Source organism: Monodelphis domestica, chromosome 5 (assembly GCF_027887165.1).
Source record: "Monodelphis domestica isolate mMonDom1 chromosome 5, mMonDom1.pri, whole genome shotgun sequence".
Lineage (NCBI taxonomy): Eukaryota > Metazoa > Chordata > Mammalia > Didelphimorphia > Didelphidae > Monodelphis > Monodelphis domestica.
The window spans coordinates 277,195,954-277,214,507 of record NC_077231.1 but is presented as its reverse complement, the minus strand read 5'-3'; the positions used below and the strand labels follow the sequence as shown (position 1 = coordinate 277,214,507).

General features: G+C 36.6%; 1 protein-coding gene across 6 annotated transcripts in view; it reads right to left on the bottom strand.

Moving 5' to 3' along the window:
* The window catches only part of ANKIB1 (ankyrin repeat and IBR domain containing 1), a 136,335-nt gene that overhangs the window by 68,959 nt on the left and 48,822 nt on the right, over positions 1–18,554 (bottom strand). For 5 of the 6 annotated variants that reach the window (XM_016426404.2, XM_056800188.1, XM_056800189.1 and 2 more), the window contains one exon: positions 3,805–4,105. The exons of the other annotated variant lie outside the window; for it this stretch is intronic. In XM_016426404.2, coding sequence (XP_016281890.2) covers positions 3,805–4,105 — 301 coding nt within the window. The remainder of the gene's footprint in view (positions 1–3,804; positions 4,106–18,554) is intronic. 6 annotated transcript variants of the gene reach the window in all.

Below are 18,554 nucleotides of genomic sequence, written 5' to 3'. Positions count from 1 at the left end.
ATTTTACTTCTCTCTACATATCCTGGGGTCCAGCCAAACTGGCTTTCTTCCTTATTTCTCCTATGTGGCACTCCATCTACTATCTTCATGCCTTTGTAGCACCATCTCACAAAATTCCCAATTTTCTAGAAATTCTAAAATTCTTAGATTTGAGTTTTCAGCTCAAGTGCCACCTATATGAGATCTTTTCTGATCCTCCCCACACTACTACCAGCCTTTCCTCCATTAGCTTTTGTCTAATTTGTATATCACTATAAATGAATCTGTTGGCCATCTTCCTAATGTGCTAAGTGTACTTCCCCCTTTCCTCCTATTGCTTTGGGAAGAATCATCAAACCAATATGATTCCTGGAAAGGGCACGTTCACCAATTTCCCCATGATTCCACTCATCATCTCTATGACGTCCAAGACTAAAATACCTGTTCCTGGTTATTACTGGCCTACATTCACTGCCTTTCCTTATTAGGATATAAATACCTTCAGAGTAGACTGTTCTACTTTTTGGAATTTATACCTTCAGTGTGCAGCAATGGATCAAAAAACAAATTTTTTTCCTGCCTACTAAAGCATTTGTAGACTATGTTGAGTTGATAAAATATCACATAACATGAATTTAAAAGAACATTTAATAGGAAATTGGTAGTAGTCTTGAAGATACATTTTAGAGATTCTTTTTTACAAGAGAAGGCCCTTTGGAAGGAGGTAGATAATACACACAGGGAAATATAGACAATGCAAAAACGAAAGATGTTGATAAAAATCTATTTTAAAAGACTATAACTTAAAATAAACAAATGACAAAACTGTAGCAGTATATATGTAAAAAACAAGACTTTAAAGAATTTTCTATTTTTCCTTCCTGTTGAACTATCTTTGGCAATGACATGCATCAGTCAATTATAAACAGTCAAGTGAGGAGGACATTAGCTGTAACAGAAAACAAAGCTACTAAGGAGAATAGCCTGTTTAAAAGATGGAAAATCAACTCATTTCTTCCAATGCACAAGAGAAGAAGGCAACTGATACAAAGGGAGAGTCAGAAATCCTTTTTGGAAAAAAAAATGCTGCCCTAATTTTACACTAATGTAGCATGGATCAAGACAGATTACGGAGGGCAAGCCAAGAAGCTACTAGATTTAATGGAAAACTCAAGACAAAAATTGAAGCACATTTTTAATAGAAGCCAGGATATTCATATGAATTCTATAATCTAGACAGTACGGTTGGTTACCAAAACAGAAAGGCATAACAACTGATACATGGTATAGGAAGGCAATAATTATTGCTAATATAATTGATAAGGATACCAGTTTCTCTCTTCTGTTGATTGTCTGAACGTATAAAAAGTATTTATTTCATATAAAATACGAGAACAGAGCTAAGCCTGGGGCTTCTGGGTCAGTGTTTACTAAACTGGTCCTTAGTCCTGCTGAAGTGACAGTGTTGTAAAGAGGGAGAATAAGAGAGACAAGTGAAAACAATTTTGTGGCAGAGTAAGATATAGCTTTAGTGAATAAGGTTACATAGGCAACTTTAACTACTTGTATTATTTTCCTGTGGAAGTCTTGGGCTATGTGACTATTTGTAGGACGGCTAACAGCACAGCATATACTAAAAGGTTGGGCAGAGATAGCACTGTACTTAAGGTGAATGAGAGCTGCATCTTTGACACAAACCTCCATTTTCCCCTTCTCTCTCTGCCTTGTGCCAGAAATTAAGAGAACTTCTATTGATTATGATCTTGTCATTCTCTGACACCCAAAGTCAAAATCTCGAAGAGTTGCTCTCCAATCTTCATCTGCCCTTAATCTCCATATCCAATCAAGTTGCCAATTTGGTTTGTTTTCTTTCTCTATAACTTCTCTAGCCTATTGTTCTTTCTTTCCAATCCTAAGGCCACCTTCCTGGTTCTCACACTATAAGTCTGTAATAGTCTAACTGATCTACCTTTCACTTGGTGTTCCATGTTCTAAAGCACAGTCTCACTGACCATGCCATTTCCTCCTCAAGCATCTTCAGGGACTCCAGACTCCCTACTACCTCTCACACAGAAGATAAACTCCTTGAAAATTGGCAGTTATGCTTTTTAACTCTATTGTGGATAATTTATACTGAATTATGATATTGTGTGAAATTATTTTCCCCATAATTTTTCCAAAATCAGGCTGAACCAATTTGATGCCAAACGAGGCTACGCCCAAGTCCTGTCCCCATCCTCCTCATGGATCTCCCCCACCCAAACTCTTGTTAGTATCTTTCTTCTTAAGATCCTACAAGGATTCATGGCAGGGCTGATCAGCCATAGTGGGCTCTGACACATTTAAAGTAGAGTCACTTGACTGATAAAAAAAAAAATGTGCAGCCAAGTACCCATCCTTCCTGGGATGAAGTAATGAGGGAAGGGTTGAAGTTTCTAAGCCCACTTCTTCAATGAGTATTTACCAGTTAGAGATGCCCTGGGATGGGGGAGGGACTAAGTGGTATAGGCAGATCTGTGCCAGATCTTTTGATGAGATCAGGATGTCTTGCCTCTTAGGAATTTCTAACATTACACTATCTATTTTATATGACTTCTCTTTTTTTTTTTAATCCAGTTAAGCTAGAATACTCCTCAGAATTGAGTGCTCTCTCTCTCATATTGCTTCTGCAAATATTTTTCCCCCTTTGAAAAATGTTTAACATAAATCCTTTAGCATTGATTTTGTCTCCTATCCCCCAAACAAGATAATAACAGCTTCTTACAAGATCATTCTTGGATAGCTGGGAATGGTCCAAATACACTCCTTTGTCATTTCCCCTCTCTTTAATTTCTAAGCTTCCTTTAAAGGCTCAACTTAGGGAAGTCTTTCCTAATCCTACCTCCAATGTGCCCTGAAAATATCTTCTTCGTACACAATTGTTTGTATGTCGTCTCTCCTGTAAGATAATGTGAATTATTGGAAGGAAGGGGATCTTCACTTTTTTTTATATCCCCAGGACTTATCACAGAACCGAGCACATAGCGAGCACTTAATAAACACTTGATGATCTTGTTAATCTCTTGGGTTGGTTATGAGTGTTCTCTATCTCTCTTCAAATTACTTTGCATTTATTAATCTTTATAAATGTATCCTGTAGCAAAAGCTAAGCTCCTGGGTCACGTGGTATATTTCATTTCCTCTTTGGATTTCTAGCATGCAAACATTGTAAGATTTACAGTGTTTTCTCCCTCTAGAAAATATGTGTCAATACTATGGAAGGCAGCGAACAGGCAGTAGCTAAGTTTTACTTCTAGGAAAGGAGCTCTGTGAAGCTACCATTACCCTGATAGGTATAGAATGGTAATATTTACAATTAGGGTGATTCCTTGCAGAGTATAATTAAGCCACAATTATACTGTGCTTTAATGACTTTAGTTATTTATACAGAAAGATTTATATCCAAGGGAAGTTTCCAGGGTTTGTTAAAGCATGGGTCCACTGTCAAGGGTTCTAGGGAACCTTCCCAAATATAAGAATGTCTGTTTTTCCCAGTATGTTAGTAGATGGGAAGAAATGTGAGGTGACAATGCTTTGTTTGCATTTTTCCTTCCCTCTCAGAAGTCCTGACTGCATTTGGTATCACAACCTGAGTGCAGGAAGGAAGCCATTTTCCTAATGAAATGAGCACACTGACAGAATTTAGGTCATCTGATTCCAAAATCAGTATTTCTATCCACTAATATTAAGACAGGTAAAACTGTTAGCATACTGGAAGGTGATGGACATGAACGATACCACACATCTGGCCATACAAAATGTAAGCACAAGCATCTTAAGTTTTACCTCTACACAGGTTTTCATCCCTGAGGCAGCAGCATAGTGCAAAGGGGTGTTTTTTTTGTTATCGACAGCATCAATTGCTGCTCTTTCATATTCTCCTTGATCAAGCTTCGCTCCTTTCCATTTTAAGATCATCCGGAGACAATCTGCTCTTCTGAAATCATCTTCAGAGGGACGTGCCAAGCGAGGATGAAGGGCTCCCTCAGATATCATAATTTGAGGCCCCATACACAACAGGTGCATAGATGTTTCATTGTGCACATTCCGCTTATTTGGATTTCCATCTCTAACAAAAAGAAAGGTCCTATAATGGTAAAAGGGGGGGGAAAAGTACAAGAGCTAGTAAGCATTAAGCCTGTTATTTTTTTCTTCTTATATGACATACGTGTTATATTCAAAGGGATAATTCTCAAGACCCAAATCCAGTATCCATTTTAAAGCACATAATTCATTTACAGATTGGCAGATATACTGTTTAGTTTGGAAAGTATTACAGAAATTTGTAATTGTTTTAAAAAAAAAAAACCATGGCCTATAACCACAACATTTTATTACATGTTATATATGTATTAATTACATAGTTCAGTAATTACTGTTGAAAGGGGTCATTCTTTAGTAATAAGATGATGAAAGTAAATATAAGCGTTTTTCCTGATTAAAATTTCAATCACATGAAGATCTGGAGACATTAATTAATAGCTTTGGTAAGTAGTGTCTTCTGTTTTTTAGTCTCAATTGTTTTCCTCTTCTATAAATATTTATTTGCCAAAGGTAGAGATGAAAATATTTTGTTAGACTAAGCAAAGATACTACTACACGAAGCTAAGAGTTTATTCTTACCTTTGAAAACATTTTTGTATGTTAGGGTAATTAGGGTGCTTTGGAAACAACAAGGTAAACATTTATACTGCATCTGATTATCTGAGCTTGGTAGATAATTTCTGGGAATGTGATTGTTAGCAGACCAGAGAACAACTTACAAAGCCATTTAAAATAAATAGATTTGGGAAGGGAAGTTATTATTAGCAAAGCTAACAAACCAAACCAAACAATGAGTCCTTTAGAAACTACTCATCATAAAACATAAATCTCTGATCATTTCTAAAAGAAAAAGTGGGTTTCTATTTGGAAATTACTTCTTCATTCTTCATAAAGAGAAAATGTCTCTAAATGATTAACCAGATTCATTATCTGGCAACAAAAAGAGGCCCATTTTATCTTCTGATAAGTAGATCTCTATAAAACATTTATAACTCTAAGACAATTTTTTTCACTATTAAAAAAACAAAAAAACCTCAGCATGCATAAGAGTTTTCTTGCAAAATATTTTATCATCTCTTTAGTCCAAACATTACCATGAAAGAACTGAACCTTGTTATCTTTATAAAAGTGAGGTAATAAAATATAAAATATTCCCTCATTCTTCTACGAAAAAACCAAAGGATGACAACATGCTTAAGATAGTGTTGTAAATAAAGGCCAACTTATTTATTTTTTTAAAATAAAGGTCAATTTAAAATGAATCATTATCTCTTCATCAAAACTCATCAATAGAGTATTTTAGAAATTACAGGTTATCAGTCCTCAAGTGTCAACTGAACTATATATATACTGTGCACAAATAAATAGCTGAACATCAAAACCCTTGTGGATTGATTGTAGGAGGATAACTCATCATCACTGTTGTCATCATAGCCAATATGTATATAGCGCTTATATGTGCCAGTCACTGTGCTGAGGGCTTTCAATTTTAATCTCATTTGATCCTCACAAGTTGAGGGTAGGTACTATTATCATTCTGACATTCCAGATGAAGAAACAGAGGTCAAATGACTTATCCAAGGTCATAAAACTTCAGTTAAGAAACTGAAGCCAGATTTTAATTCAGTTCTTCCTACTCTAAGCCCACTGTTGTCCACTGTGCCATCTCATTGCCTAATTGAAGAAGAAAATAACCATAGGGACTTCTTAATAATCAGAAGCTCAAGAAACTAAATTTTTGACATTCTTCTTTTTAAAAACTCTTGCCTTCTGTCTTAGAATCAATACTGAGTATTTGTTCCAAGGCTGAAGAATGATACAGGCTAGGCAATTGAGATTAAATGATTTGCTCAGGGTCACAGAACTAAGAAATTTCTGAGGCCACATTTGAACACTGCACACCCCATCTCTAGAGTTGGCTCTCAATTCACTGGGCCATTAGTTGCCCCCAATGCTATTTTCTAATAACTTCCGCAGATAACAAATTTTTTCAATTATCTACTTTAAATAAAAAATGCTAGAAATCAGGGCAGTTCTGGTGGCTTTAGATCTTTTGTCAAAGGCTCAAATGGCATTATAGTGATCATGAAAAAGTTAAGTTCAAACTGGTGATTTGGAATATGAAAAAAAATAGTCTTGTTTATAGCTGAACAATAATTCTAGCTTACAGAAGTTCATGTGAAGAGTAGTTAGCGAATAATAAAACTGCATATAAGCAATAAGGCAAAAAATAGAGAAGGACAGTCTTAGATTCAGGGCAACAGTTGACATCAATTGGATATTATTCAGAGCAAGGTACTGAAAATACTGAGTCAATACCTTATCTTTAAGAACTTAAGCAATTGAAATGTTGCTGATCTTCACTGGTAAGGTGTGGGGCTAAAATAGTTCACTAAGGGGCAGAGAAAGGAAAAAAGAGGAGAGTGTAGCCAACATAGAGGTAAAGATTTAGTTAAAAACTGAATGGGCATGGTGAGAATGGAGGTATGGTAGGTCTAAAAGAAAGAGATATAGGGCAAAATAGAATGATAAAAGATGTTTTAGAGTTCATGGAAATGGAAACTTGTGAGTGACTGGCCAGATATAAATGCATATAAATGAGGTGGGGAAGAGAAGTGGGTCCTAAGAATTGAACAGAGAGTATTTGAAGGGTTTTCATTATGTATATTGAATTTCCTAGATATGAAAGCAAAAGTTGGATTGAAGAAAAGGACCATAAGCCAGGCACTGAACTCATTAAAGAAAGGCAAATATCATGTAGAAAGTTGATAGGTAACAGACATTAAAATATAATCATCAAAAATGACAATCCTACTCAAATTAATTTACTTATTCAGTGCCATACCTATCAAACTACTGAATTAGAAAAAATTCTAATGAAGTTCATCTGGTAGAGCAAAAGATCAAGAGTACAAAGGGAAATAATGAACAAAAATGTGAAGGATGGGGGCCAAGAGGAACCATACCTTAAACTATAAAGTACCAAAACTTTAACTATAAAGCAGTGCTCATTGAAACAATCTGGTACTACTTAAGAGACAGAAAGGTGGATCAATGGAATAGACTTGGGTAAATGACCGCAGGAAGCTAGTGTTCAGTATATCCAAAGATCCCATTTTTTGGGACAAGAACTAACTATTTGACAAAAACTGCTGGGAAAATTAGAAAACAGTATGGGAAAAAATCAGGTTTCAATCAACATCTTACACCCTATGCCAACATAAATTTAAAATGTATAAACAATTGAAATATAAAGAGTGAAATCATAAATAAATTAGGTGAACATAGAATAGCATACCAGTCAGATCTGTGGGAAAGGAAGGAATTTAAGACCAAGCAAGAGATAAGAGAACATTACTTTTGTGTAAACAAATGCAACCAAAATCAAAAGGAAAGCAAGAAACTGGGGGAAACATTTATAACAAAACTCTCTGAGAAAGGTTTAATTTCCCAAATATAGAAGTCAAATTTACAAAAAAATCAAGCCATTTCCCATTTGACAAATGGTCAAGGGACATGAATAGGCAATTTTCACATGAAGAAATCAAAACTATCAATAAGCATATGAAAAAGTGTTCTAAATCCCTCCTGATTAGAGAAATGCAAATAAAAACAACTCTGAGGTATCACCTCACACCTAGCAGATTAGTCAATATGCAGCAAAGGAAATGATAAATATTGAAGGGGGTGTGGCAAAGTTGGGTAATTATAATGCACTGCTGGTGGTGGTGTGAATTGTGGAGGGCAATTTGAAATTCTGTCCAAAGGGCTTTAAAAGAATGCCTACCCTTTGATCCAGCCATAACACTGCTGGGTTTATACCCCAAAGAGATCATAAGGAAAAAGACTTGTACAAAAATATTTATAGCCTCACTCTTTGTGGTGGCAAAAAATTGGAAAACAAGGGGGTGTTCATCAATTGTGGTATCTGATCGTGATGGAATATTATTGTGCTGAAAGAAATAATGAACTGGAGGCTTTCTATGTGAACTGGAATGACCTCCAGGAAATGATGCAGAGCAAAAGAAGAACCAGGAGAACACTGTACACAGAGACTGGCACTTTATGGCACAATTGGATGTAAGGGACTTCTCTACTAGCAGCAAAGCAATGATCCAGGATAATCCAGAGGAATTTATGAGAAAGATGCTATCCACGTCCAGAGGAAGAACTGTGGGAGTAGAAATGAAGAAGAAAAATGTATGATGGATCACGTGGTTTGATGGGGAAAGGATTGGGGTTTTGATGAATAACATGGAAATAGGTTTTGAACAATGACACATGTATAACCATGTGAAATTGCTTGTCAGCTCCAGGAAGGCATAGGGAAGAGGGGAGGGAAAAATCATGAATCATGTTAACAATGGAAAAAATATTCTAAATAAATAAATTTAAAAAAATGAATATATATAATCAGACTAGTAAGAAGAAAGTATAAAAGATGATTTTACAAGGAATTGTTATTGTTAATTCACTTGTCAACTTTGTTGCAATTATGCTACAGACAAATCAGCAAACATTTATTAAATGCCTCTGGTGTGTCAAGTACTGTACTAAGAACTGGGGAACCAAAAAAAGGCAAAAGATAGTCCCTGCCCCCAAGGAGCTTACAATCTAATGAAGGAGACAACATGCAAATAAATATATACAAAGCAAGTTATTTACTGGATAAATCAGAAATAATTACTATATGGATGGTAATAGAATTATGGAGAGTTGGAGAAGGCTTCCCATACAAGGTAGAATTTTGGATGACAATATTTGGAAGCAAGTAAGTAAGGAGAGTATTTCCAGGCCTGGGGAAAGATGAAGTTGGTTCTATTAGTCTGATTTCACAGCACTAAATCTAAGTGCCAAAACTGGAGATAGAGTAAGAAAATTGGCGGTGGTAGAAGCGATATAGCTGAAAGACTAAGTTATTTTTACTACATAATATCATAGATCATTCTGCCTAGAGATGATCACTAGAACTAAGATTTCATTGTTATCAATTCTCTCCAGAATGGAGGAAAAAAGTTCACCTCTACCTTATACATAAAAGAAAGCACAAATGTACCATAGAAGTACTTTTTTCTAAATGAAATAAATTACATTGACATCTTATCTGTAACAGTAGAAAACTTGTGCTTTAAAATGTAATAAAAGAACAGACTGATCTGAAATGTACAACATTTTAGATACAGAACAGCACACTCATCATCTGCCACTGTTTTTTTTTGGCAAACTATATTAAAAGTTTAATCCTATCCATCCTTTCATTTACTTACTGCTCATTGAAATTATTCCCTGAGATCCCAATTTAGTAAGCAATTATTTTTATATTTACTATTTCAAAATAGAAAAGATTTTTTTAAGAATTCAGAAACTTGTCAAATATAAGGATCTATAAAATAGGAAATGGAATAGAATACTTCTAATGTTCATCTTTCTCCAAATCTATGATTCATTTAGCTAAAGAATTTTTGGCTATTGAAGACAATAAGGAAAACTAGTGGTTTCCAAACAATGACTATGGTCTGATTGCCACCTACCATTCCTTAGTGAGAATGATTTTTAAGTCTTTCTTCTTTCAGCTGCAAAATTTCCTAAGGAGGGTTTATTCTGATTACTCTCTTCCAAATGGTACACAGAGGTTTTTATAGCCTCATCTATAAAATGAGGAAGGCTGAACTAGATGATTTTTAACATCCCTTCCAGTTCTCAATCTACAAGCCAACAAGCTATCATATGGACTAATTCTTTTCATGTAAACTTTATCTTCACTAAAAGGAAGTATCATAAAATATTATTTTTAGGGAAGAAAGGGTATTTATTCATAGTAGACATTTAACCTACTACTCAGTCTTGCTGCAGGGGAATTCACTTTAAGCAGAACCAATTGCAAACTGCTTGCTACATATATAATGTATGTCAGAAGAGATGGAGCCTTCACTGCTGTTACCACTACCATTTAAGAGAAAAGTAGGTTTAAAGAAAATATTTTTTAGAAAAGATTCACTTGCTAAGGCAGATGACAAATCACTAGCAGTCAAGTCTAGCTTTGCCCACCACACAACTCAGGATTTCAGTAATCTAATTAACATATAATGGAATTAGAATTCATATTGATCACATACACAGATCTCAGAAGCACTGGAACAATGAGTCACATGCAAAGGAATGGGAAAATTAAGATGAATACCAACTGATTCAGACATCAGGCCAGGTTAAATACAATGAACTATTAGAATGTACAAGGAATGAGAAAAAGTAGCTGTTAAAATTCTCACATTAGAAAGGAATAAAATCAAGCATGGAATAAAATCTTGGAGAAGGCTCCAAGTTGTATTCAATACAATCATGTTGGCATACCTGGTAAAAAAACATTCTGAGTCATTAACATAAATACTGATTGAGCCTTTGGCTAATTATGTTTTAATATCAATGATATATGTTTGTGTTTTATACAGCACTAAATAGAATAGCCTAGAATTAGTAACCATGATTAATTATTTGTTCTTACAGCAACTGTGAATTATAAATGGATTTATGATTCATTATGTACTAAGCCTAAATTCATAAAAAGTAATAATCAGAGGAATATTAAAGGGGTAAATAACACTAAATCAAGAAAGATAAGGCTATTTCATCAGAGGAAGAGGCAACTATGACACAAATAAGCTAACTATTAAGGGTTCAAATAGAGATATGATGAACATCACTGAGCAAAGAAAAAGAAAAAGGCTTTAAATGTCATGAAAAGGATAACAGAACCAAAGGTTTAAAGGTAAAAAGGCTCTTTAAAGATTCTATCCTACAACTCCAAGCTGATATTCTAGAGGGGATGAATTTAAGGCCTACATTATTGATGGCAAAACTTTTAGAGATGGAGGGTAGGGTCCCCCCCCTCCATGGGAAGGGAGGAAGCACTCCCATTGGGCTGCTGCGTGAAGGGGTGGGTGAAGCAGGAAATGTCTTCAGCAAGTGAAGAGAAGCGGGGGGGGGGGGGGGGGGGGAGTGTCTGGAGAGCTCTGCTCCCCGTCCCCTCCAGCTATGCCACCTGTGAGTAGCCCACCATTGGCTGCTTTGGGACACACATGGGGCTGGAAGGACAGGTGGGTGGAGGGCAGGGTGATGTGAAAAAAAAAGGCATCAGGCATGGTGGAGAGTGGAAAGGGAGCAGCTCCTCCCTCTGCCTTCCTAATAAAGAACTGGGGTTGGGGGATAAGGTGGCTGCATGCTTATGGAGGGCGCTCTAACATCCTTGGCATCCGTGCCATAAGTTTGCCATTACTGGTCTAGATAGTTTTGTGACTTGCCCAACGAAACTCAGATGGCAAGAGGCAGATTCAAATCCAGCAATCTTTCCCTTTCCCTCCACTGTATCATATTACGGTTTAAATGAATTATAAGCAGCTATTTCCTAACAGTAGGGATGACTGCAACTGGTAACTGTAGGGGGTCTCTAGAAGCCTTTAAAAATTTGATTGGATAATAACAATGTGTCAGGGAATGAATGATATATTCTTCAAGGAAGAGGTGTGCACTAGATAATGCTCCAGCTATCTTTCAGTGATAAAATTCCATCTGATATTTTTGAATGGTAAAAAAGATGTGAATTTATGGGTTAGGCCATTCAATGAACTCTGAGAAAAAATATAGTCTTCTTTGCCATGTAAAACACTTCACATTTGGTCTCCAACCTACTCTTTCAAATTTATTACATGCTCTTCCCATTCATACAGTCTGTCATTTCACAATCACAGAGTATTTCATCTCCAATCTTCATACCTTTGCATTTGTAGAGCACTTAGCACTTAGCTGGCATAAGCAGGCACTAAATATACTTATTACACTTCCCTTTCTAATTTCATCCACCAATATCTAGAATGTACTCCCTTCTCACTTCCACTACAGGGATCCCTAGATTCACTCAAAATGAAGTTAAAATACTTTCCTACTTGCAGCTTGTACTGACTTACTATGCATTCTATTTCTATTTATAAATGGGCATGTTTTCCATCTAATGCCCAGTGGACTTACGCGTCGGCTATGGGGGGTTGGGGGGGGGGGAGGAAAAGAAAATGATCTATGTCTTTAACGAATAATGCTTGGAAATGACCAAATAAAATATATTTAAAAAAAAAAAATAAATGGGCATGTTTTCTCCCCAACATACTCAATCGATTGATCCACAACTCAATTGATTGACTTATTTGCACCTAACTGAGGAAACACCTGGAAATACAAATAAAATGAATGAAACCACCCCTACTGACAAAAAAAATTATATTCTCTGGGGCCAGTGGGGTGTGGACAGACATGGGGACAACAAAAATGTGTATGTGTATAAAAATAAAATATAAAAAGAATAAATACAAAGTAGTTTAATATAAGGAATAATAGTGTGGCTTCTTCTTATAGCCAGGATCAGATAAAAACTCTGCTTAGCTTTTAAAGACCTTCATAAACAGGCTGCCTCATGCCTTCCGTGTGTTCTTGGTGTCATCAGTCTCTGGCTCCTCTGTTCATAAAAACACTCACCACTTTCTCAATTTGAAACACTTTCACTGCTTGTCTCCCATGCCTGGAATTTTCTCCCTCTTCATCCACATCTCCTGACTATCTTGGTTTCCTTTAAGTCTCAGATAAAATTCCACCTTCTCTGAGAAGAACCCAATCCCTCTCATTCTATCATATTCCTTGTTAATTATCTCCTGTTTATCCAATACCTAACTTATTGATACATTATTATTTATTTCCTCCATTAGATTAATAGCTCCTCAGAGGAAAGAAACTTTTCTTGTCTTTCTTTGTAGCTCCAGTGCTTAACAGGATCCCTAGAACACAAAAGGTGCTTAACAAGTGCTTACTGATTATGGTTTGAAAGAGGAATGTCAGAGTTTTTAATCTGGGAAATGGAACATTTCTGGCTTGAGATCCAATGTATGATCTTCCCTCTATGTGGCTGAGGTGGAATGAAATAGGTCGCAGGATGTAAAGGAGATTGAGGAAATGGGAAATTAGGGCATTTGATGGAGTATCAAAATGGATGCTCAAATTCCCCAGAATAAGGGCAATAATTGTGGAGGAAAATGAGGAGTCAGATGCTGAACTTGGGAAAAGTAGAAGAATGAGTTGGTGGCTGGTATACAACAGTCACCATAATCTGGACTGTAGGGAGCATTTTGATATTGCATGAAACTTGAAATAGGCTGTAAAATGAGAATGGTAAAAGGAGAATCTGGAGCAAGGAATAGTAGACCTCCCCATCTAGGACCAAAGAAGATATAGTTAAAAATAATGAGAATTGACATGGGTAATGTCATACAACATAAACTCCAAGAAAACAGGGACTGATTCACTTTGGCTCTATCACTCACTGTCTGCATAAAGCAGGTATTTAATAAATGTTTTTTTGAACTAGTTATTTTAATGAGGAACAAATCAATGTATGCTTTCCTATATATTGTTCAGCTAAAGCCACACACTTTATCACGGTATCTGGTTATAATCAAAGTTTAGAATCCTGGCAATCAAATGGTGATAAGTGAGTATACATAAATTACAGCCATTATTCAAAGCATGGCTTATTATCAGTACTTGAAAAAAATCAGGATTTTTTTTGGGGGGTGGAGGAGGAATAGTAGATACATCTACAGTTACACAATATAGACAAATACATTTAACAAAGAAGTGAAACTCAAGAAAAAAAAATTAAAAAGCATTTATAAGCACCTACCTTCTGTGTGCCAGGGTGGTCTCTGTATATTAGATTCACCTGGAGTCCAAACCACATGCTGGGTCTAAGACTTTTTTTCCATTTTATGTCTCATAGTCATCTTTGCCTCCTAACTGGTTCCCTACTCTTCTATCTACTATGAAGTAGGATTCTGGGATTTCACAGAATATAAAATCACTGGCCAGCATGGTAAGACCTCAAGGGAATCTGACAACAGCTTGATCTAATTTAAGACTGCTCTCAGACAACTGTCTTCAGCCTCTAGGCTGTGTCATGCGGTGATCTCAATCAATGATCTCTATACATATGATTCTCAGTGCAGAAAGGAAAACTGAAACAAGTTTTGGACTTTCTGCCTCTCAGGTGGAACAACAGCAGTTGCAGTATTAGAGAGAAGATATTGACAAGAATGACAATTTGTGGGGGGAGGGTCAACTTGAAGTGACACTTGGTCTCAAGGGTCTCTCTCTTCCTGTAGGACTGGAAGGAGCCTCTCTCCCTTTCACGGGATAGAAGTTCCACTATTCCTGGATTTCCCTAACTGTGTGCTCTACCTGGATTCCTATGATCATGTCATTGAACAAAAGGATTGAAGGGGAGTGGTTTGAACTTTAGGGGAGTCAGACTGAAGAGTCAGGCCCAATCAGCTCTGACGGTCAGAACCTTTTTTTCCTCTTGTTGTCTTATTGAGAAAGACATTGAACTTAAGAAAGCTAGCACAGATTAGCACAGACAGAAATAAAGTAAACCCTCCACCAGCCTGCAAGGCCTGGCCTTGGCTCAAAAACTGAGAGAAAAGCAAACCCAATCCAGGGAAATCCCAATTCCCTCTTCACTGATACCTCCCCAATCCAAACTTGTTATTAAAATTCATCTTTATTTAAATAACTGCAGTAAGATAAGAGGAGAACAATCATTTCAGGGGAACATTGAGGGAGCCGAACCTCAGGACAGTCATTCAACCATAAACAGTCCTTATGGGATCCCTATTGGGCGATCTTGGTCTGAGAGGAGGCTTGTCCCTCAGGGGGTCCATGTTTACCTGCTCTGGGGTATCTTCAACATCAATCAATAGAGGAGATGTCCCCTGAGGCTATCTTAGATGGCCCATTTCTTGGGAACCCCATTTTTCAAAGATAGCCTCTCAGTTGGGGGCATCTCTCTTCTTTTATCTTACTGGCAGCCATATTCCTTCTCTCCCTTCAACCCCTCTATTCCCTATTACAAAACCTTCCTTATCCCCTATCCTTCTTCAATCTTCAACAATTCCTTTAAATATTACATCAGATAGCTATATCTAGTCCAAATAACTCTCCTGAATTCCAGGACTGCATTACCAACTCTTTTAGATACTTCAAAATGGTTATGCTATGAGCATCTCAAATCCAGTATGTACAAAACAGAAATTTCTTCTCAATCCCTTCCTTCTTCCACGCTTCTCCATTACTACCAAGAGTATTACCATCCTCAAACTCACCCAGCCCAATGCAAAGGCTTGAAAAACCCATGTTATGCCCAACTCCTCAATCCTACTACATATCCAACCAGGTATCAAATCTTCTTGTTTCTACCCCCACAGTTCTTTGATTTGTCCTCTCTTCTCCACTCAGAGAGTTGCCATTCTAGTACTATCTTAATTACATCTATGAAAGAAGATATGCAAGTTGCTATGCAAAAATAATAGCTCTATATGAATTCTAGTTATCACAGCCTTCTTATTAGCCTCTCTGCCTCAGGTCTCTCCCACTTCAATCTACTGACCAGTTGCCAAGGAGATTTCTTCTAAAGTAGAGAGTTTATCATGATATGACTGTTCTCAATCTTCAGGATCAAATATTAAATCCTCTGGCATTTGAAGTACTTTCTAACCTGACCCTGTTTTGCATTTAAGGTCTCTTTATGCTTCACTCTCCTCCGTATACTCTATATGATCCAACTGCCTTGGCTCAGAGGCAGTCCCTCAAAGAAGAAACCCATCTCCTGTCTCCATGACCCTATAACTCCCCAGGTCTAATGTAAAAAAGGAGATTTTGAACCCTAGATTTCAATCCCCAGAAGTCCTTGGTATTTCCCAGAATTCCCTATAATCTCACCCGAGTCTCCATGATGGTGAGACCACAATTGATATTTAACTGGCGGTAACACCTCCCACGCTCTCTCTTCCATTGCAATGAAGTAGCAAGTGTAGCAAGTAAGCTGAGAGAAGGGATTTTGAATGTGCTAATCAGCCATGGGCACATGTTTTTTATTTTGGATCCTTGATTTCTAATAATCCTTAATAAACCTCATAAAATGATATTTTTATTAGTAGAGATATAAGTTAATTTTTACAGTTATGGCAACCACTCAGATGAGAACTTCTCAATTTTTTTAAAGATAGCCTGGATAATTTTTTTTTTAAGCCACGTTTCTCCTGCCAAGGCTTTTCATCCCCCCTTGCAAAGCTGATTCTGATTTAGCTCGCTCCTCCTGATCTTCTTGACCAAGATCGCTCATCTGGTACAGGCCCAGCCCTGCTCTTCAAGCCCTGGCCCCAGACACAGCAACTCTACTGATCTCTGACCTCTAAGCCAGATGGCCCCAGGCCAGCACCAGGACCCAGGCTGCTGGTAGCTGCCCCTGTGTCTTTGGAATCACAAACTAACTGGTAAAAACTGGGGTGTTCTTTCCTTAGGCAACAATTAGTCTCCATGTGGCAGGGGACCTGGGGGGGGGGGAGGGGGACGAGGAGAAGGAAGAAACTTTTCCAAACAGGAAGTTATAAGTTTCGCATATTCTATGAGAGAGCAGTGCATTTCCTATTTCAAAGGATATTTTTTGAGTACACTGATCCTGTTACTTATCTCACCTGAGATTCAGGAGAGAAATTCATCTCCCTGTAACTCTTTGCCATTTCGGCCTGCCCAGTTTGAGATCCCTAAAACCCATGTTCTCCGCTATGGGGAATTCCACAATACTGACAAAAGGAATCTCAACAGATAAAACAAAACAAAAACTAACTTTAAAGAGACTGGAGGTTATAGTTTTAAGACTTTTCAGACTACAACGTTTTATAAAAATCTCTGTATTTTATTGCATTTTGCTGATCATTTTAAGATTTAATTTTGTTGGGTTTAAGTTCATATATTAATGTATTCACTACTATTCTGTTACACTCAATCATTTTAATGTACTGGGTTTTAACTACTATTATATTCTGTTGCTTTCCCCCCTATAACTATACTGAAAAAATATTATTGAATAAGCCCATATATGAAAAACAGCCTTTTTTTTCTATTTGACTTTGTAGATTGTCACATAGAGGATGGATGGACTTCATAACTGGTTACAATTGCATAAGAACCACTGGAAAATTTAATGAGCTAAACATCTCAAATTGATTTTAAGGGGTCTTTAGACATGATTTCTAGATTTTTTCCCAACAACTCTGATCATTTTGCCTACCTCTAACAGGAGGTACGGTCCATTTTAGTAGTTGAAGTGAAATACAATTATAATCCCCACCTCCCACAATTAGAAAAATGTGAATGGATGGGACAGTCTCATATCAAAAGAGCTGGGAAGTTGATCCCAGGGCATGGTAACCCTGGATGGCTCCCCAAAACGTAGCATCTCTCATTTATAACTCTTCAGCTCACTTTACTTCCAGAAAAATCTATATTTCTTGATGATGTTCTAGACCCAAATAAGTTTTACTTTGTTTACAAATATGTTTGCCAACGTTGAAAGATTTGTTACATCTGTAAAAATTGTGACAAATATCCATCAGTTCATAGTTTTTTTAATGTTATACAGAAACTTATGTGAAATATGATAGTGGATTTGTTTGCTATTGTCATTAAATGGGCCATTATAATTCTGGGGATATTGATACCTTTTGAATGTGTATTATATGTTGTACTACTGTCCTTTATAAAAAAAACTGCTACTTTGTGAAAATCATTTGCTACAACTCAAAGTGGATCATGGCCAGGTATGAAGAGGAAATGGACCTCATTTTTGATGAGAAACCTTGTATTCTACATTTCCTTAGCTGACACAGTGTATCAATGATTATAAGTTATATTTTTTATTTTTAAAAACTATTCTTATATTCTTCTTGCTTGTGCAATATACTACTTCAGTTTTATTTTTTCTTTCCTTTTTATATTTGAAGCACGTCACCAGTATTAAGATTTTCTTTAAATTTTTTGATTTTGCAGTAATATAAGTTTAAAATATATTTGCTATAATGCCAATGCATACCCCAAAAAATTGAGACTAGAAAATAAAAAAATATCCATTATTCAAAGAAGCACAAAGCTAAACTGCATAGTGCCAATCGAGTACAAGGTCAAAGAGACCAACCAATCCCAATGCGGTTGATGTAATTTTGAGCCAAGACAAGAGGACTTGAACTTGTTTGGGGTTTGAGGTTGTGGCTGTTTAACATGTGTTAAAAGCAGGTCTTCCATGTTCCACATTCTACCAAGAATCTCAAATTTGGCTCCTACCTGACTCCTAAAATCTAGTCCCTAGTCTGTCTTTCACAGTGTGGCAACTTTCTAAGGTCCTGGCTACTGATTGGGTAAATGCTTACATCATTTTAATTGGGCCCTGATTCAAGGACCTGTTATAGACTTATTTTTCCTTTACTTAGAATTTTTACACATAAGACTTGATAGTCTATATTTCATCCTGAAATTATCTTTTTTATTTGGATTTTTTTGATTTTTTGATTTCTCTTCCAATTGATTCATATATCTCATAACTCAGTCATGCATCCCTAAAT